Source organism: Misgurnus anguillicaudatus, chromosome 20, assembly GCF_027580225.2.
Source record: "Misgurnus anguillicaudatus chromosome 20, ASM2758022v2, whole genome shotgun sequence".
Lineage (NCBI taxonomy): Eukaryota > Metazoa > Chordata > Actinopteri > Cypriniformes > Cobitidae > Misgurnus > Misgurnus anguillicaudatus.
The window spans coordinates 1,316,161-1,338,136 of NC_073356.2; the positions used below are offsets into that span (position 1 = coordinate 1,316,161).

Sequence of the window (21,976 nt, forward strand, 5' to 3'; positions counted from 1 at the left end):
ATTACTATATTGCATTATTTAGTCAACATGAAATTTACAATCCTTTTAACTTCTGTAATTTAATTGCTGTTTATAAAACGGTTAGTTCCAATCCTTGATTCTGATTGGTCAATAGGTGGGCTTTATTCACGATAAAACACTGCATTTTGAGGAGCTGAACGACTTGTTGGGATGACGCGCGGGTATTTTCGTTTATTATAGCTCAAATGAGCACGTGACGCGATATTCTTTTATGCTGCTGAATGATCTCCGTTTCAACGCAGTAAGTAACGAGCTAACTTACCTGATATCTGCTTCAGTCCAGTTTGCTGACATTTCTCATAGTGAATGTTGTAAATCCCTCATTTTAAAGAGTTGAACCAACTTCACACAGAGGGTTACCCGCGTATCTTACTAGGTCCTCTTTCCGGCAACGATCCCAGAAGATTAACGGAACGAGTTTTTGTTCACACAGACGCTTGTCTGGCAATTTTACGGGTATTTTCTGGGACCAGAGGTCTGTGTGAATGAGGTTTTAGACTACAAGCAAACTTCACCGCAGTCTATCAACGTCATCACCACTAAGATTCCAACACAGGTTCCCACGGATCCTTGAAATTTTGTGAATCTGGGGGAAAAAATTCAAGCCCCTGGGAAGTTTTTGAAAATGTACATCATTGAGAGTGCTTGAATCTATTTTATGCAAGAGGTTTTCTGGAAAAAATCCATATAATTCCCTGTGTCGTGTAGGATAATATCATTAAATTCTAGACTTTTTAAGCACACATGCTAAACTGTTCACTTTAAATGCTTATATCTTCTGAATGCAAATGTTGATTCATACCAAAATGCTTTTTTGCATAGTTGTGTTTGTCACATGAAAACGTCTCGGGTTACGTATGTAACTGTTGTTCCCTGATAAAGGGAACGAGACGCTGCGTCTCCCTTGCCATACTTCCTGCGTCCCTGTAATGCCGTCTTTGGCATTATTTCAGATAGCGATATACTTCCTGGCTCCTGCGTCACCCTGTCTTTGTCATTAAGCCTCACCATTGGTTAAATTTGATATACACATTCAGACGCACTTACCCCTGGAGGCGCCCAGACGCAGCGCGAGTTCCCTTGAAAGGGAACTGTAACAATGTATCTTTAAAGGTAACACGATGTAACCTTGCTCTCACTTGAAATGTGTCCCCATATTAAGTCCTTGAATTTGAGGGTGTGTGACCTGGAAAGTCCTTGAAAGGTCCTTGAATTTGAAGTTAACTAAGGTGTGGGAACCCTGCGACAGCTCTCTTAAACTCTATTAGACACATTTATAAACATGTTCCCTGGTACGGAAATACTCTGTGAATTAATGTTTTTTGGGAATTGTGCCTATGTTGCGTTGTTTTTAAGATCTTTACTTTAGGGCGCACTCACATTATCCAAAACCATCCGAACTGCGCCCTAGCGCGATTGCCTCCCACTCACCTTTACTCACAATGTACTTTTATCGATCTGAGGCTTTGGGAGTCAAATTTTCTCAGGCGCGGTTTGGTTAGGATAATGTGAATGCCCTTAAGTCCCCGACAAAGTCTATAGTTTCATGTAAAGACACTTTGTGGGGGTAGTATTGTTTTTTTTTTGTAGAGTAAAAGGTGAAAATATCTTGGGCTTGGCCAAGATCTTATTTAAGGAGTTAAACCACATTGACTTTGGAACAACGGAACCGGAGGTGCTAACTCGCTTTCGGGTTTTGCCTACAAAAATACGTCATCCCTGCATTTATTGAGCTTGAGGCAGGGTAAGGGGTGTAGTTACATTGTTGTTTTTTATAATAATCATATGTTTTGTACAATTTGCTTCGTACGAATTCAGACAAATTAGCCAACGCGTAAAATACATTTGAATTCCTCTTAGATCAGGCTGGTAATCTTAAAATATACTGAGGTTGGACAAATGTTTATGTCTAATCCCCATTACAGCAATCCCCAACACAGCTCCACTTTTATGGTAAATCCTGTTAGAGTTTTGTTTGCTTTAATCCACTGTATCAATGAACTTTTCAAAAACCACACAAGTTGATTCATGCTGTAATCTAAAGCTATGGTCTGGACACCAGCTTTGTTACTATAGCTCCTGTGTCTGAATTAAATCCCTCCATTGTTTACAGAAAAATCACTGAGCCCAGTACTTCCCACATTTTCCTCTTCACTTCTTTCACACTCTTTCTTTCTCTCTCTTTGGAAGTATCGCCAACACCAGCAGGTAGCCAAGTATCCTAAGTTCTTTGGAGACTTACTAAAGATCTTCAGATTGGCTGGTTTGTGTGTGATGACTGTTGCCCCTGCTGGTACCGGCTAGAGCTGATCAGATTAGAGAGACGCTGTGAAATATCATTGACTCTCACTAACGGTCTTTCTCACTGGTTCCCTGTCTTCAAAGATGGGAACTGGTGGATCAAAAGCAACGATTTTATTCCTTTAAAGTCCCCATCCTGTTTGTAATCTCTAAAAGATAATGATAAAGTACAGGTTTATACTTTTGTAAAAATATTTATTCATTCACTGATAAAATGTATGCTAATAACGTAGGCTACGTTAGATGTAACTTATCAACAGGACACACCATATCAGCAGTATGATAGATGTTTAACCAAAACATAAACATTAGGATGTTTCACTAAATTAAGATGTAAGAAAACAGTGATTTGTGACTGAGGTTTACACCGCAGACTACACAGAGTTGAAAGTAACATGGTTTTAGATTTTTAAATGAATTCCACATTTTGGAGGTGCTAGCTAGTTTAAGATCCTGCACTGGTATGATTGATAGATTTATGCTTCTCATAGATCATGTACATCCAGATGGTTGTTTTAGAAAAATTAACCCTAAAGGGGTTACCCAAAGTCGAAGGCTCTTGTATTAATTTTGCAACAAAAACCTACTCAATGTACATTGTCCCACTTATTACACTGCTGCTTGCCACAAGAAAATAATTGGACAAAAACATTTTAATGTAAAGACATGTTTTATGTTGGAGTGAGAAAAGAGTGATACATTAAACACAAGTCAAGATGACTCGATGTTATCGGGGAATAACCCTTGTAATGTCTGACCGTGCAATAAAAGAATAACATTAAACATGCTTTAAACATTGTTAAAACGGTAACAGGGTTAAACACTTCAGCTGCACTTACCTGTTTGTAAAGATTATAGTAAAAACATCTCAGCATGCTGTAATGAATTGAATATCAAATCCATCATGTTGATGACTACTGCAGACGAATAGACTTTTTACTTTTATATAATTGTATTTATATACACTGTTGAATGAGTGCGAGAGTTTATCTGCATGTGTATGTTTGCTTATTAGAATGCCACCCCCCCACAACCCCCTTCCCTAAACTTGTTTGCATGCATAAGGATCTGATACTGCTGGTTAGTACTTTACAGTTTGCATTATGATTTTTGCTATAGTCTTACTTAATTTTAAAACTTCTGTGTTTATGCCCATAGAAAACTGACTGGATGTTAGGTGCGGTTTTACAAATGGCTGATGAGTGTTAGATAAGCAGCAGATAATGTTATGTTTTCTTCCAAAATAATAATAATGTCAAATGATGAAAGACTTTATATTTACAAGGCAATAACATTTCATGCAGTTAATTGTTTTGCAATAAGCTAAACAGGAATCACATTGTATGGCTTAAGAAAGCATTGACTGTCCTCATTTAACCTAAAACGTTTAAATTACTGTTCAACTTTTCTTTATTTTTTATTTTCCTAATCACATACACCAGTGCCAGATGTCATCAAAATCACTTGCTGTCTATTTGCAATTTTCTGCTATTTGTTGTTTTTACAGTTATGGCAGTAACAATATCATCAATGCTTTTGTTGTTTTACGCTATTATTAATAATAATAAAAATATTTTTATTATTTACGTCATGGCTTATCTTTCTTTAATTGGACCCATTGTATTTTAAAAATCAACTGTTGATCTCGTGTAATCCCGCAAAATGTTGTAAAATCAAGTTTACTGAAAGATATTTTACGATAATTTTTTTAATAAGAGCGCGCGCTCCTTTGAAACGGTTGCCCTGGAAACCTTTAATTGCGCAAGAGGACAAATGAGTCGACCATCGGCGGCCAAAAAACGAGCGATGTGTTGAATTTATAGTTTATTGTCCCTCAACACTTCAACAGACCCCTGCCGAGTTCAAAGAGTCCCGCGGAGTGTGCTGTATGATAAATGTTCACAACTTTGACCTACAAAAACATACTAGTAGTTTATTTATCACTCCTTAATTGAGCAGTAATGCCATGTAAAGTCATTACATAAATTATATCTAAATAAACGATTAAACGCATGCTAGATTTTAATCTTAAATAGGCTAGAATAAATTAAAAAATACAGACCAAAAAGTTAACTAAAAATTGAATCGCCTTTAATAGTAGCTATGATTAGTCCGATAATGGCCTTAATCTCGATTAACTTTGATCACTATTAATTAAGCCTATTAATCATTACGATGAGCTCAAGATCTGAATGATCCTTAGATGAGTCTATATTGTGAAGTTTGTTTTTTTCGAGGAGGGGAGAGTTGTTGTCCTATAGCTCCTCCCTCACGATTGTTAAGAGCCGAAGTGATTCAGTGTCATTGTTTGAGAGGAGCGGATCAAACACCTCACACAGAGAGCCTCCTTTTCTCATGGAAATAAAGTGTCTGCCTCTCACGCATGAAGTTTCTGTAATGCAAAGAAGTCAAGCACACGCGGACAATTGCTGAGGGAAGCAGGACCGAAGAGCGCGCGGGACACTTTCGAGATAATAAACCACAACCTCTTACAGCATCTGAATGAGGACGATCGTTAAAAGTGGCGTTATTCCGTGAGATTTAATGCGGTACTGCTGAACATGTTTTACTCTGGACTGTGTACGGTTGTGTTCGGGCTGCTGTGCGTTGTGCGCTCCGCGGGCGCGTCGGCGTGTCCGTCGGGGTGCGAGTGCTCGGAAGCCGCGCTGACGGTCAAATGTGTTTCTAAAGATTTGCGGGACATACCGACTGGCATCCCGGGATACACGAGAAACCTCTTCATCACCGGAAACCACATCAGTCGCATTGGTCCAGAGTCTTTCCAGGGACTGGACAATGTGACAAATTTGGCACTGTCTAACAACAGGTAACACGCGATTTGATGCATTAAATATAAAGCATGTGCATTGTTTTAAAGATAACTTTTGCAACTAACAACTCTAACAACTACCATAGTAATAATAGTTAGACTAAATTTGTTTACTACCATTGCTGTTATTTATGTAAGACCAATAAATAGTGGAATGCTTTTAGTTTTTATGCTTTTGGAAGAGAGAAGATTTTTTAACCCCAAATTTATTCATCTGATTTTTTTATTCATAGAAATCAAAATGAGCCTTGTTTACATGACACTATAGAAAAGAAGTCAGTATGACATTTTTTTTCTCCTGTTTCAGGATCTCTGAGGTGAAGTCTCATGCATTTTCTAGCCTGCGAAGTCTGAGATCGCTGGACCTAAGCAACAACCAGCTGGCTCTTATCCATCCCGAGGCATTCACTGTCAAGAGCCGCACACTGAAGGAGCTCAACCTTAGCCGAGCTCTCTACAACCATTCTTCTGTCATTGATTTAGCCACGTCTCTTCGCTGGAGCAGCCTGGGTGATCTGCTAGTGCTTGACCTGTCCAGTAATGGCCTCATCTACTTGCCCCCTGGCATTTTTTCCCATCTTGTCGGCTTGCAGAGCCTTCAGCTCGGTAATAATTCTATAGTGGCCATCCATAATGGGACTTTCGCGGGGCTGGATCATCTCCGGGAACTTGATTTAACCCAAAACGCCCTCAGAACGTTGCGGGACGAAGCTCTTAAAGAGTTGGAACACTTTCGTACGGTAAGGCTCCGCTTGGCAGACAACCCTTACACTTGCGTCTGCGACATCGAGCCTTTCGCAGCCTGGCTGAATGTCTCGCGTGCACATGTGGCGGATGTGGAGCGCCTCACTTGCGTTTTCCCCGTGGAACTGCAGAACACATCACTGCTGACGGTGGGCGAGCTGGAGTTGGGTTGTCACAGGGTGGGAGAGACTGACAACATAGCACTGCAGACCTCTTACGTGTTCCTGGGTATCGTGCTGGGATTCGTTGGTCTCATGTTTCTTTTTGTGCTCTACCTGAACCGCAAGGACATTAAGAAACGGATCTACGAAATGCGAGATGCCTGCCGGGAAGTGTGGGAAGGATATCATTACCGATATGAGATGGACTCTGATCCCAGACTGTCACAGGTCTCCACAACGGTCGATGTGTGACCGGGTGCAAGCTCTTCCCACACCAAGCTCACTTTTTTTTTATATGTGAAAAATGTACATTTGTGTTTCGATATTCAATGTGTACTCAAGCATGTACTGCCTGTTAAGTCTTGTTTTCAACAAGCACACCTCCCCCTCAAACTCAGAATTGGCCCTCGAGAAGCATTTGCTTTTTAATCATTACTGGATGCTGGAGGATTAGCCCAATAAAGGGCAGAAGCCATAAAGTAAGTCTGACTACCACCAACAAACCCCCCGCCACCCTCCATTGTACTGGAATATAGCCCTCAACCTTTTTGGTTCAACTACAGCTTAAGTGCCTTGTTTGTAGGATTCGGGGGGCTGACCAGAGACAGGGGCGACTCCGATGTGTATACTATAGTGTTTATGAAGTCTGAGGTGCCGTATATCGCATGCTTTCTTTATAGATCCATATGAAGTCGGAGAGAATTGGCCGTTTTCTGTGGTCCTTTCTGTCCTTCTATCCACAGGGAGTCTGAGAAGAATGTGCCGGATTTTCTCTCCAAAAGCATTCCAACATGAGGATCACCTCCTCTAAGCTCTAGAAGGAGGGTCTTTTAAAGAAAGAGCCTCAGTTTGCTGAAATATCTGGCTCTTTTTTTTCATTCAAAAGAGACATTTGGCTTTGTTTTTATTCTGCTCATTTTTATTGTCAGAATGATGAGAACCAGCCCTTACGAGGGCCGCTGAGCGAGACCCCTCCTCCTTAAACACTGCAGAGAGGCTGCCGGCTCTTTGAAGGCTCATATGTTCCCCAGCTTTTTCTGTTTAAGAGACTTTACAGTGATAAGATACAGATGAAACTGGGGCTGTTGTGCAGAAAGGTCTCCTGCTCGGCTCTGTATTGAGTACTGCTTCGAACTGTAAAAAGACTGAACTAAGAAAAGAAAAGTCTCTGTGTTGTCAACTTCACTTGTGTCTGATGTTTTATGATACAATGACATGTTTGGACGCAGTGTTTTGGATTGAGAAAAAATGATCATCTGTGGAAAAATACCATAACTTTGCTTGTGATAATGAAAATGTACTTGTGCCTGATTAATTGCCTGTTAAGATATTTGGTACAGGAAGTTTGGGACTGTCTTCCATTGTGTTTTATATCTTTACACTTATATATGATTCATTTAAAAATAAATGAACCTTTAACATAAAAGAGACAACCTTGTATGGCAAAAGCAAAATGTTTACTCTTAAATTTACAAGGTATCCAGTAAAAGACATCAAACTGTCATGCATTTAGTTTTTTTCTGGACAGAGTTTGTTTTGCATGCTTAAAAATAAAGTGTTTTTTTTTTTCAATTGAAAACTTAAATTAGTATGTTGCTTTAGAGCTGTATTTACGTTTTGTTGACAGTACAGCTCATGGCCATAACCTTTTATTGAGTTTCTTAACAAAGAATATTCCAGTTTCAATAGTATAGAAAGTTATGCCCACACTGTAAAAATTGTATGTAGAAATTACAGTATTACTGTCATCTGTTTGCCAGTAACTAACTGTAGATTTAAAGTTTGTTCAAAGTTAAATAAACATTAACAAGTGTTTGCCTTTACAGAATAAAACTATAGAGTGGCAGCCTCACGCAAATCATTCTGGGAACCAAAATCTGAAGGAAAAAAAACAGAAAAAGGTTGAGGAGGATTTCTGGTTCCCAGAATGCTTTGCGTGAGGCTGTTGTTTTGGTTTGATACTGTAAAGATAAAGACTTGTTAATGTTTAATGTTCATTTGACTTTGAATAGGCTGTTGCCAGTGAATGACATACATTTGGGTCTGCAGTAAGTTACTGGCAAACAGCTGCATAACTGTAAATAAATTCTGTAGAAATTACGGTGTTACTTGCGGCTGGTTGCCGGTGACTTGCCGTGGATTTGGATGTATGTTATTTGCTGGCAACATTTTGTTTAAAGTTGAATGACTATTAAACATTAACAAGTGTTTGTCTTTACAAAATCTGAAGCAAAAAAAAACAGAAAAAGGTTGATGATGATTTCTGGTTCCCAGAATGCTTTGCATGAGGCTGTTATTGTATAGTTTTATTCAGTAAAGATAAAGACTTGTTAATATTTAAAATGTATTTAACTTTGAACAAACTCTTGCCAGTGAATAACATACATTTTGGTCTGCGGTGGGTTGCCGGCGACCAGCTGCAGGTAACATTGTCATTTCTATGGAATTATTTTGCAGTGTACAGCACATTTTTTATAGTGCTACATAAAAAACACTATTTGTGTCGTAATGTTGATTGCTTGCCAAAGATCGAGATTACAGTAAGTACAGAAATTTAAACATTACAGGTGTTAACATGATTTTAGTTGGCAAAATTGTGTACTAACTTTAAAGTTAAATCCAAAAATATCTTTACACATTTATGCATTTGGCAAATGTTTTTTTTTTTCTGAACGGGTAACACTGCATTCAATCTCTACATTTCTTTTATCATTTTATGTGTCCAGCTGGGATTGAACCCATGACTTTTGTGATGCTATACCACAATAAATTCAACATGTATTTTGTTTACATAATTTTTATAAAAGCTTCGCTGTAATCTTAATTTTACTTTTAAATAATAGAGTACATGTCTTTTGACATAATCAACATAATTCCACAAATGCTGACAATTAAGCTTAACTTGTCTTGATCCTGACCTATTATTTATTGTGTGCCGCCACAGCAAATACTCTTTCCTTGTGTCCGAATACACCTACCGTAATACTGTATAGTATGCAAAAATCCTCAGTGCTGTATATTTAAAAAAAGAAACAGTAGATTAATGTTGGGAAGGTTTGCTGCTTCTGATAAGTTTTTTAGGTGCACTTTTTGGGTGGATGTTTTTCTATCTCACAAGGCCAAATGAAGAAAGACAAAAACTTACTGTTTGCCAGGCAGCTCTTTTTAAGTGTGTTATATATACTCAGAAATGTATACTTTGTATGTCTTTAATGTAATCATGCCACACACACACAAACACAACATACTGTTTTAAGTATAACTAATGCAGGATATGTACTGTCACAGTACGCAATTTTAGACGTAGGGCATGAAACATGCAATCTCTTGCTATTTTCCTACTGTCATGATGTCATTATTGTATGGAATTGTATGTCTGGTGTTCCTTTACCATTATAAAACATTAACTCAAAGGGGATATATCACGAAAATCTGAATTTTTTCACGTTTAAGTGCTATAATTGGGTCTTCAGGCTTCTATCAAAATAGAAAATATAAAAAAGAACAAACGAGCATGTAAAAAAATAGGTAGTTAAAATTTGTCTCCCCTTGTGATGTCAGAAGGGGATCATCTTATAATAATACCACCCCTCAATCTGCACTATCCAACCACAACACTGCCATTTAGTGCAGAGAGACTGAGAGAATAATTGACAACACAATTGAGTTTAAATTTTAACAAACAACCATTATGGCGATCAGTGCTTGCATTTCATCACACAGCAAAAATGTGCATTTTAAAGGAAAGACCCGAAAACAGCACATTTTTGCTCACATCTACAAACAAAGTGGCAGTTTTAACATCTTATAATTAATTATCTATATGGTATTTTGAGCTAAAACTTCACATACGACCTCTGGGGACACCAAAGATTTATTTTACATTTTAAAAAAATTTGTGAAAAGTCTCCTTTAAAGTGCACCCATTTCATTGCTAAGAAAAACAGTATAATTTTTTGTAATCGCGTGGTTTATGGTTCAAAAACACATTATTTTCCACATTCCGTACATTTTTCTAACTCAAGATAATCCTGCCTTCCTCAAACACATTGATTTTGTACAAAACTCATTGATCTGAAAAGCGCTGTGTCCCTGATTGGCCAGCTTATCTTTACATTGGGATTGGCCTGAATACCTCTGACGTCAGCCTGAAACCTGACTCTCCTTACCATGTTTGAAAGATTCACTCACAATGCAATGTGATGATGTTATGATAATGTCAGTCTTTACTACATCACCAATCCCAGGAAGTAAACTGTTGCCTACAATCCGTGTGTTTGTTATAGTCCAAGAAAATAGATTTGCGTTGGAAACGATAACTCGCATCATCGTTTACTTTGGGGTTTGTACCTTTTGCATATTTAAAGGAAAACAGCACCGTTTTTCAATATTTTACTATGTTCTTACTTCAACTTCAAAATACATTCCTATCTTTTATCAATTGTACGGCGTGTCCTGAATGTGTTAGCATTTAGCCTAGCGTTCTAGCGCAATATGGCTGCCGTCGTATCATCCAGGTGGATGCTGCACGTTGGTGGTGGTTGAGGAGATTCCCCCCTTTCATATGTAAAGCGCTTGAGTGCTGCAGAAAAGCGCTATATAAATGTAATGAATTATTATTATTATAATTAGCCCCTTTTATTCCTTAAGATCCAAACAGGGATTCATTTAGAAGCCACCAAAAACTTCCATGTTTTCTCTAACACATTCACAACGCAATGTACTCATCACTGAAAAAAATGATTCTGTGCCTTAGTAAATTTAACTTAAAAGAAATTATTAAATTCTATTAAAAACATGTAAAAAGTGAAAATAACACAAAAAATTTAAGCAATTCTAAATTAACAAATTATTGAGTACATTTCACTTAATTTTATCATGTAAAATCCACCCAAATTTGTAAGAAATAAATTTTGTGTTGAAACTACTTGAATTATTTAAGTAAATATAACTAACTAGGCAGTGGACTTCTACTTCCCAGCATGCTTTGCATGGGACTACATTTGGAGAGTAAAATTTGAAATTAAATGCTCTTTTTTGTATTTTTAACAAAAAAGAAAGACTTGTTAGTTTTTCAGGTTAAATTATCTTTAAGTTTAGAAGAGTTTCTGATTCTGTTGTGAGTTTTGTGGTTAGCATCATTCAGAAGAGTGGTGCTAGACAATAGGTAACACGATGAAAATCATGATGTAAGCAGTAACTGTGCTTATGCCAGTATTGAGACCTACTGAGTCTCTTCTTACTTGCTCAACATAATGTGGCAGTTGATAACACGGTCTCACACCCATGGCGTCAATATTTGACGACACCTGACCATGCGTCAACATGCCGACGCGGAGGGCACACCCCTCGCGCCATCCCCCGACGAACTGGGGACTTCAATACCACTAGGTACGCGAAATTAAACAGTTGTCGCCTGGCATTGGGGTTAGGGAAAGGTTTGGGTAGGGATGTCATTATGTAAATCTAACCCTAAACCGACGCGAAAATGGTAGAAAATGGTAAGAAAATAGGAAAGAGAATGCAACGGACTTAATAGTATTGAAGTCCCCAGTTCGTCAAAAAATGACGCGAAAGGTACACCCTCCGCGCCAACACACCGACGCATGGTCAAGCGTCGTCAAACACTGACGCCATGGGGCGAGACTGGGTTGCAGTTGAATGTATAATGTTAAGATAGAATAAGAGATTAAAAAACGATTGGATTAAACCATTGAATTGATCTAGTTGCACAAAATTAATTTTAGTATACTAAACATACTTAAGTAAATTCTACTCAAAATAATGTAGCTACAATTATGAATATAATTAATCTGAAATTACTTATAAAATATAAGTACACTCATTGATAAATTATAAGTACACTCAACTTAAAAATTATATCTGGAGTTAAATAAATTTATTGTGTGCATCATCTTGCCATAATAAAATGAAGTAAATTCAACATAAAAATTTTTTCAGTATAAGTTGAGGTAAGAACATAGTAAAATATTTGAAAACGGTATTGTTTTCTTTTTAACATGAACTAATACACACTTACAAACCAAAGGAAATATAAAATCGTAAATCGGACCATAGTTGCTTTTTAAAGAAACTGCTTACAGCAGAAACTTGGAGCACTCTATCAGTTTTTCATATACTAATAATGTGTTTGAGTTTAAAGTGATGTTTACGTTTTAACCTAAAACATTTTTTAAAAATGTATTGTATTTCATCTTATAAATGATGGGTTGTTTAGAGCAAGGCTCTGTGACTCGTTTAAACAATATTGGCTGATATCAGTTTAGTTTGTTTGCTTATCACATTGATTAATAGGCTTCATTATTAGTAATTCAAAAGCAATTAAAAGTCATTTATTTCAATATGAACAATAATTAAGTAATGAACCTTTATCGTGACAAAGCTGAGCAAACCTAAAGTCACATAAAAACACCTCGACACAATTGGTGGCAATAGCCAGAGTTCGAGTCCCAGTTGATGGGTGTTTCCTAACTTCTGTTCCCCTCTCACACCCTTCATTATTGTCTCTTCACCATCTTATATCTACAAGGCGCTATATAAAAAAACTGACTTAATTATTTCTAAATTGTCTCAGTAATAAGTATAAAGATGTAATATTACTATATAAATATTACAGTGAGACTTTCTCCATCTTAATATTATAGCATTTTAAAGTGAACTCACATACTGCAAAGTCTTTTTTCTACAGTAGTTGAAGTCAAACTTTGTTGACGTGCACATTGCCAAGTGTCACTGTCACTCATGCTGTCATTAAGCATTAAAATTCAATGACCTTCGGTCGCCTTATTACTGAAAATCACAGCATGTGTCTTATTGCATTATATTTGCTTATCGCATGTCTAGGACACATTGTTAATATCAATGATTCAGAACATAAGGACTAAGAAAGCAAAAGGGTTGTTAAAGTATCTCTTGTTTTCAACAGCTTCTTGCAGATGGGCTTGTTAAAAGCAAAGAAGAAATTCACCCAATTAGTTATAAATTTATGGTTGTCCTCAGGGCTCAGACCTACAAAAAATGCTATTTTGCCAGCATCATCGCGCCGGACACCACTGTGCCAGAGAACGGGACTGAAGATGAATGTAATCTCCTCTCCCCCTCACAGCGAGACTACAGGAAAGACAAACTATATCACACAGGTCTGAATTTCCCTTGTTTGCCTGTTACTTTCAAGCTCACTGGCAATTTACCTAGAACAAAGACAGTTCATGCGACCGCTTGCTGTTCATGAGACCCACTGGCTTTACTGCCATAGTTTTATTTTATCTTAATGGTCCTTCGGTGAGGTTTTGCTATTAAACAAAAACGCTCTAGGGATGCTACTGACAAATGCAGCTCTTTTGTATTTAGTCATTTATTTGCAGAGTTATAATGTTTTCCTGTCTAGAAATGTTCTGGCACCATGAAAAAGCATTTAATAGCTGGAATTTATGCTTGTCAGAAATGAGCCTCGCATCTCTGAGGAACTAAATCCATTAAAAAACAAACTCATCAACTTCACAACAGCAATTTAGTGGCATTTATCTCACCGGCTTTCTCTCTTAAACTAAATCACTGCTCAAACTGCTTGCGTTTTAACCGCATTTTAAGTTTTACTTGTACTTTCTAAGAACTGTTAGTAATAGTTTGGGGTTTGTTTTTTATTTAGTGCACAACACCAAGCTCCTGCACACTGCTGGTGTATGCGAGTATTACCAGGTCTGGTGGTACTTATAGAAATACCAGCAGTGTACATTTAACACTAATGATTTTACTGTGTGCAGGTAAACTCTACTAGTTATCTGAGTGTGTCTATTTACATTATTTGTTTAGTGAATGATAAAACTGGTAAAGAAATCTTGCTCATTTTCATTAAAGGTGCCGTAGAATCTGTATTTAATAATTTTGTACATAGTAATGACATAGCCTGGGTTTCCCCACGCTGCCTTGCACACAAATTTATTCACGCTGCAAGTCTAGCATGGAAACTATGGACCAATTTTGCTCCTGAAATAGGGAACCAATCACAGAAAAGAGAGGGCAGCAAGATGATGACGACGTCTATACGACACACCGAAGCAGTTTTGTTTGTCCAACACGACAGCAGACGCCAAGTTATTTTTCAATGCAGCCTTAGATAGTGTTCAGCTTGTGTGCACATGTACCCGATAAAAGTTGTTTATGTTTACATTTGAATTGATGTCGCTCTACATACGTCATCTGGTATAATTGAAACGATTGGCTATGAGCTACGTACATACGCATTTGATAGACATTCGTAGCGCCAAATAAACGGCTCTGGGCATTCGTAAACCACGCCTCAGATACGAGAAAATGAGCATATGGCTCCCAGACCACGTCTCTTAATCTATGAGACTGTTCTGGTGTTAGCCAGGCTAGTAATGACATATTGTGAGGCTCAAACACGATTGTTTCCTCCTTATGTAAACTTATGTTTGCTAACACACAGAGCTACTGAAATGGACCGCTCTGAGAAACAGCCAATCAGAGCAGAGCTCAACATTATGACCCTTTCAAATGAGGCAATAATAGACCGTTTCATTCTAAGGGCAAATCGTAGGGTTGTAAATGGACATGTAAAACTGTCTCTGGATCATTTTTGCACTTAATAAAGCCACAAACCTTCTATGCAGATTAGAGCTGAAGATCTTTTCCCGAACCCGACAGGACCCGTCGGGACCCGACGGGCTCGGGCGGGTTCGGGCTTCATTTCTAACATTTTACACGGGCTCGGGCTTGCGCTCCGGCTTTGTGAGGTAAATGAGCGGTCAAGTTCAATGCTGCAGGACCGCGCTGAATTCATTTACAGTGGATTTAATGATTTTTCTCATCAAAAACATGTAGCCTAATCTTGGTGAGTAGGTTTTTCAATGCATAACTAAATATGAATCGAGTCTTAAATACATAATTTAGACAGAGGATATAGACTAATGTTGGCAGTAATGGAGAGAAGTGCCGACGCAAATTCCGCGGAGCCTTTCTCTTAATTTCGTTATTGCCAAATACCCATCTTAATTCAGAATGTATTATCTTAATTTAATTCGTTAAGAAATAATAATTTTATTGGCATATTTATAGTGTATTGCATAAGCCTATTTAGAATGAGATGTTACAATGTTACAGATGACTTATTTTATTTCTTTGTTTCAACTTCCAAGTGGTGTGTAGATTATTAGTCATGAATAAATACACTGTAAAAAAAGTCCGTAAAAATTTCAATGTTATTGCAGCTGGGTTGCCGGTAATTTGCCGTGGATTTGCATTTGTGTTATTTACTGGCAAGAGTTTGTTCAAAGTTAAATAAATTTTAAATATTAACAAGTCTTTATCTTTACAGAATAAAACTATACAATAACAGCCTCATGCAAAGCATTCTGGGAACCAGAAATCATCATCAACCTTTTTCTGTTTTTTGCTTCAGATTTTGTTTCCCAGAATGTTTTGCTTGATGCTGTTTTTCTAGTTTTATTCTGTGAAGACAAAGACTTGTAAATGTTTAATGTTCATTTAACGTTGAACAAAATGTTTCCAGTGGGTGGCATAAATTTGAATCTGCGGTGGATTACCGGCAACCCAGCTGCAATTTCTACGGATTTTTTTTTACAGTGTAATGTTAAAACCTGTGTAAATTTCTCATTCTTGACAAAAGCTGTGTGTGTGCGCACATTTAAATAATGTCGGGCTGTAAACGGGTTTTACTTTTAAGGCCCGATTACAGCTCTAATGCAGATATCAAAAACAAATTAACAGATTAATTAAATGCATTCTTTAGCACCTTTAAATGGGACACATCATGAAAATCTGACTTTTCTCATGTGTAAGTGCTATAATTGGGTCCCCACTCCCCAGTGCTTCTATCAACCTAAAAATGTGAAAAAAAATCAACCTAGTAACTTAGTTTTTGTAAACCATTCTCTGCAAACATGTGAAAAAAGATTTAAAAATCTATTGGTGTGGACCTAGCTTAACTTGCATACTAATATCTATGGTCCGAGCTGTGCGCTTGAGTAGAGGAGGGGACTAATTTGCATTTTCATAAATCTGTGTATACTAAATGAGACAAAGTGTCAGGACTCTGCCACGAGAGTCTGTTTTATATTTATGTTTTATAGTGATGGCAGGGTTCTGACAGTCTCTTGTTTCATGTGGAGGCTCATGCCTTGTTTATTGTGGCATGTGCCTCTGGTGTCTCGTCTGTAGTCCCCACCCCCCTTATTATTCATTATCAGTTCATCCCTCTCACCTGTGTTGCCCTCGTTATCTTGTTTAGTTTCCCCTATTTAATCTCCTCTTGTCTTTTGTCTTGTGCTGGATCATTGTGTTCATACATGTCATGTCATGTCGTCTTAGTGTTTATTCAGTTTAATGTTTTCATTAGAGTTTAGTTTATTATGTTAAGTCAGTGTTTGTTATATCATGTTGTATGTAGTTTTGCCTCCACGTGGGCTTTTGTTTTCCTGTCTTTATTAATAAATGTTCTATGTTCACCCCCCGACGTCGCCTGTGCTTGGGTTCTCTTGTTCCCCGTCTCAAACCTCACACAAATATGGGCAAGCTGCTTGAAAGCATGAAAAAATAACTGTCCCAATTTTTTTACATATGCTATTATGATGCTGAAAGATGAGTTTTAAATGATACATTTATAGACTGCAGAGGGACTTTAAATGAGGAGGTCTTTTGACTTAATCAGTAAAGCATTCGTTTTTTTCCCACAGTACTAATTAATGATCAACTTATGATCAAATTTTTTCAGGTACGTCTGTTTCTGTCCAGTTTTTGAACCAGATGAATGAAAGCAAGTCTCTGCTCCCAGTGGCGATGTCCCATTGTTCATTTGTTGAATGTTTGAATTTAAGAAAAGGTGGTTGTTGTAGGAGGAATAGCCATAATGCATCATTTGCTAGTTGTAGCATCATTTATTATAATGAGTTTCATAATCAACACAAACTCCCACTACACAAAGATGGCTTCCATTCCAGCATTTAGCAGCCACTTTTATTCAAAGCAACTTGCAACAAATGACATTAAACAATGCAAGGTTGAATTAGTCAGGTGTATAAAACAGGTGTGTTTTCACTATATATTTTAAAGGTAGTGGTGGTCTAAGCAGTTTTGGTGGAGGCCAGAAGCTCCATATACCAACACAATAGGGATTTTTTAGCCTTAAGAAGATAATGGAATTTTTTGCATTATGACATTATCTCTATGACAATTAAGCACACGTTTTCCTCTCATTACTGTAACAGATACTACATGAAAATACTGATGTACTTTATACAATTATTTTTAATTTTAACAAAAGAATAGGATTTTTGAATTACAATATAATGAGAATTGTGTGTGTGTGTGTGTGTGAGAGGGGGGTTGTAATGCAAAAAAAATGCAATGGTCATTAAATAGACTTCATTTTCTTTATTCAAAATATAATTTACTCGTTTTCATTTGACAGGTTTCATCAAGGGCTATGTCGAAAGACCGTAAATCAGAATGATTGTTTACCACCATAAATAAGGAACCGACGAGTTTGAGAAACCTTCTATGACACAGCGCTTGACTTTTTTATGGCCCCTCACACACACAGAGCCAATCAAGACGTGGAATCCAAATGAAAAACAAATGCACGTAGAACCCAATAACCCCATCACCAACAATACGACAATGACTCTGACATCCCAAACAACGAAAGGCCCATCAAAGCTCTTTTATCTGTGAATGAATCCATGCTGTGTAACATTAATGTACTACAGTCAGAAATGATTTCATTCCTCTGGGTTTTCCCTCATCCTTTACCCAGCTGTGGTTGCTGTTATGTGGGTTTTGTTTCTTGTGTTGCCTCGCTGTCTGCTGGTGTGTCCGACCATTAGGGCTTGGAATGACTTCTAGTTTTAGTCATCTTCTCAAAGAGAACAATTCCACTGGTTGAGTTAGAACAAAGTGTGCGGTTATAAATACAACATATGTGACTGGCAATTTATGATACATACTGTATACAGGACATAAGACATCTATATGTATCTTTTGACAACTCATTTCAAAACCATGTTTATTCAGAAAGCCGACCGTTAATACTGTTCTCTATACAGCAATCTATGTGCCTGCAGCTTGGTTGTTTTTGGATAAAAGTGTCTGCTAAATAGATAAATATAACTTTCAAGTGAGCAGCCCTGCATGGGGAGGTTATGAGTATTACTGTTTAAAAGGAGCAACACCATTACTTGGTGCTTGTCTATTATCAGTAAACTTTTGAAATTTCACACAGTGAAGGGCCTTCTAATAAATCATTCAAACATTTGATTTTTTTCAGGGTGCACAACTGCTTTTTGATGAATGTTAATGAAGAAAGATGCTTCCTGCCCACATAATGGTGTTACTATCGCACCTGCTGAAGATGAATAGTCAAACCTTGAAATATTATTATATGACAATGATACTAAAAACAAAAAAGTTTATCCTTGTTTATACGGATCTGCAAAAGCAACTAAAAACACTGTATTATGCATGCCAGGCCAGTAGTTGGCGATACACGCATGTATACACATTAGAATGATAAACTATCCTTGCGTCCCATTCAGAAGGGCTCATCCCTATGCCCTAGACCCTTCGAAGGGTTTATCCTCCGGAGTGAGAGCTTTTAAGAGATGAAAGTTGTAGGGTTTTTTGGAAGGCGCTGTCATCTTTACGAGTCGATCACAGATATGCATTTGTCACACATTTGTACATTGGTTCATAAACAACACGCTCGGACTGATGGCTGAATATTTTGTAAGCTGCATGTTTTGCAAGGTTTGTGCTCACTTTGTTGTCACCATGTCCAATGGATTTGACTTATTTTTTTAATTAGTTTTTTTATGGGTACAATTTGACTATCAATGATTCCTGCCCACTCTTAAACATTCAAGATGGTGAAAGCAATTTGGTTTGGACAGGCGATGAGGTTTGTTTATTACTACAAGTGACATTGGACTATAAGCAGCATATCGTAAGCTTTGATGGTGAAGCGTTAATAAACTCAGTATATTGAGCAGCACAAACACTAGTCTCAGCCTCAGATGTCATGCCCATGAACCGTTGGCTGAACATCTGACGCATATGGTGCACTTTTCTGGAAACACTTCAGCAGCGGAGAAAGTCGTCCTCTGATTGGTTAAACAGCCTGATCTCACGAATTTCCGTGGGATAGTCACAGAATTTTTTGCCCATTTTTCCGTGGCATTCTCACGGATCTCCGCAAATTATACAGTCCACTGGCAAACAACACAAAGCCTAAAAGTATGCGAGGTTCATGGCATAAATTCTTTAAAAGACATCCAAGAGTTTTGCTTGACACAATTAGTGGAATCTAAAAGAGATATTTTAACATGTTTGTTGAAGTTGTTATGAGTTGAGAATGAATGATTTACTGCCCTACTGAAAAATTCAGCTAAGACCAGCATAAGCCGGTGAGCTGGTCTCCAGCTTGGTTTTAGCTGGTTTTGCTGGTGTAGGAAGCTGGTCTTGCTGGTGTAGCAAGCTGGTCTAGCTGTGTTTTGGTCACATTTTAAGCTGGTCTAGCTGGACTTAGCTGGTCAGGCTGGAATACCAGCTGGCCCACCAGCATGACCAGCTTTGTCAGGCTGGGAGGACCAGCGTAAACCACTTTAAACCAGCTAAAACCAGCTACCAGCTTATGCTGGTTTTAGCTGGATTTTTCAGTAGGGTGGTTGCACACCAATCTGTTAGTGTGGGGACATTTCCTCTCCCCTAAACATGATTGGTTGCTTTAGGTGTCAGTCATGTGGCCTCTTGGGCCGTCCTTGGCCATTCAAAGCGACCATGTTTCCCAGACCTTCAGTATGCTATATGCGAGTCATGTAGGCCACAATTGTTCTTATGGTTGTCAAGTGCTTGCACATGCCTGTAAACTTAACACATGATATGCTGTTTTTGTAGTTTATATGAAAACGATAATGGGTTTCGTTTTCAAAAACCCATTTTCAAAGGTTTGTGTTTTCAAGGCTCTAAAACAGCCAAAACGTACAAACGTTTCTCCTTTTCGTTGAAAACATTGTCATGTAAACGTGGCCTAAGTCATACAGAATACTGAATTTATTATGATCGGCCCAAGCACAGGTCCGTATAGCTAATTTAGTTTTAAATGGCTTTGTCTTACAACCTTGACTATTAGTGGAAGTGAGCATAAGCCTGAGAGGGTTTTATCTCTGTGAGTGTTTTTAACGGAAGATCCTGGCGTGAAAGACCTTTGGTTCCCACCGAGCATTATACGTCCATTATGACTCCAGTTATTGTTTTTACGTACGTTATTCAAGACGACCAGATGCCTGAGCAGAAGGGGGTTCTAAGCGTGAAGCCTGGGATGGCTGTGCAGGATTGGCCAGGAAGTGGAGAACGTTCTAGAGGTCAAAGGGCAGATGCTTCCAAAGTGAAGATACCATCTGGCCCACTGCAGCCTTTGAGTGCATTTTCCTGTCAATGAGACAAATAAAAAACAGACTAAGGACAATAAAAAGCCACATTTTACCAGCTCACCAACACGTATGCAATGTAACATAAATGTGTCAGTGTTTGCCATGATTTTTATGCGCGTTTTGAAGTAAACGAGTGATGGAAACGCCAACTTTTGAATAAAAATCCCTTAATTTGCAAAAAAAGTTTTTAAGCTCGATTGAGGTGGTTTTTGACTTATGTGAAAAAGACTACATGCGAATAATGGGAGATGGGAACGCATTTGCCGAATAAATTCTGACGTAGTGAACATTAAACTCATGGGACTGAACATCTAGCTGTTTCCGCTGAAGTTGTTTTTACCATATATCATGCTCAACGTCGTCATAATGCCCTTACTGCTAGTGCCTGCATCATAAAGTCTGCATTTCTGTTCAAAGCATTCAGTTTGGCAATTACAAGCTGCACTACTTAATAACATTAAAGGGACAGTAAGTAGGATTTTAAGTGTTTTATTAATCAAAATAAATGTCTTTATTTATAAATATGTCCTCATTGGTGTCAAATGACCTCTGCCAGTGATCTGACTTTTCTTTGTAAGCTTATTTATTTGTTTATTTGTTTATTTTACTTACATTGAACGGATAAGTCCAAGGAGGCATCCATGTCGTTCCACTGTATTGATAAACTATAATAGCAGAGAGGGACAAAAAGCACTAGCCTACCAATGCATTCCCACAACACGTTTTCATTCAGAACACGTGAACTAGCTGAAACAGACAAGGAGATCAAGGATATCGTGGCTGCCGTAGTTGCAACACGCATTTGGAAAAGCGAGGAGCTAGAGAGCACTATTCGTTTGAATGCAAAATACAATTTCACCACTAGATGGGGGAAAAACGACTTATTGTCATTTAATTTAAAATTAAAAATCTGAAATATAAGGCCACTAACCAACCGCACTACATCCCAGGTGAAAAAGAAGTACACTTCCATAGTGTAGCTACTTAAAGTGCTATATTTCCGCACACTAATTTTGTACTTAATATACAAAAAAACTTTCTTTAGTACTTCTTAAGATAATCTTAAGAACATCTAAGTGTAAAAAGGTACCACTTAAAATAAACTTAAACCCATCTTTGTATTAAAGTTGGGTTCAAGATTAATATAAGTGTTAACTAAATACATTTCTTTAAAACAGCGATAGTATAGTTTAGTTTATATTCATGGTGTCTTAAAATAGCACAAATAAGTACACTTAGATAATCTTAAGAAGTACCAATGAAGAATTTTTTTTTGTATGTTTAGTACAAAATTAGTGTGTAAAAGAAAAAGAGCAGTTTAAGTACATTATGGAAGTGTACTACTTATTCACCTGGGATCATTTAATATGTTTCGTTTCAAGTTTGAGATTCTTTTATGTAAGTTTCATTTGATGATAAACCTGCAAAATCTG

The 21,976-nt window shown here is 37.6% G+C and overlaps 1 protein-coding gene across 1 annotated transcript; it reads left to right on the top strand.

Annotated features, from left to right (window-relative positions):
- Nucleotides 1–236: 236 nt before the first annotated feature.
- Nucleotides 237–7,567, top strand: tpbg1b (trophoblast glycoprotein 1b). Its single transcript, XM_055220269.2, has 2 exons — nt 237–5,149; nt 5,460–7,567. The coding sequence occupies exons 1-2, from the start codon at nt 4,884–4,886 to the stop codon at nt 6,307–6,309; spliced, it is 1,116 nt and encodes a 371-aa protein (XP_055076244.2). The 5' UTR covers nt 237–4,883; the 3' UTR covers nt 6,310–7,567.
- Nucleotides 7,568–21,976: the final 14,409 nt, after the last annotated feature.

Bases quoted from the DNA above. Each gene is read 5' to 3' on its own strand.
- tpbg1b (XM_055220269.2), top strand. From the start codon at position 4,884: ATGTTTTACTCTGGACTGTGTACGGTTGTGTTCGGGCTGCTGTGCGTT. The intron at 5,150-5,459 runs GTAACACGCGAT...CTCCTGTTTCAG, and splicing joins TTGGCACTGTCTAACAACAG to GATCTCTGAGGTGAAGTCTC.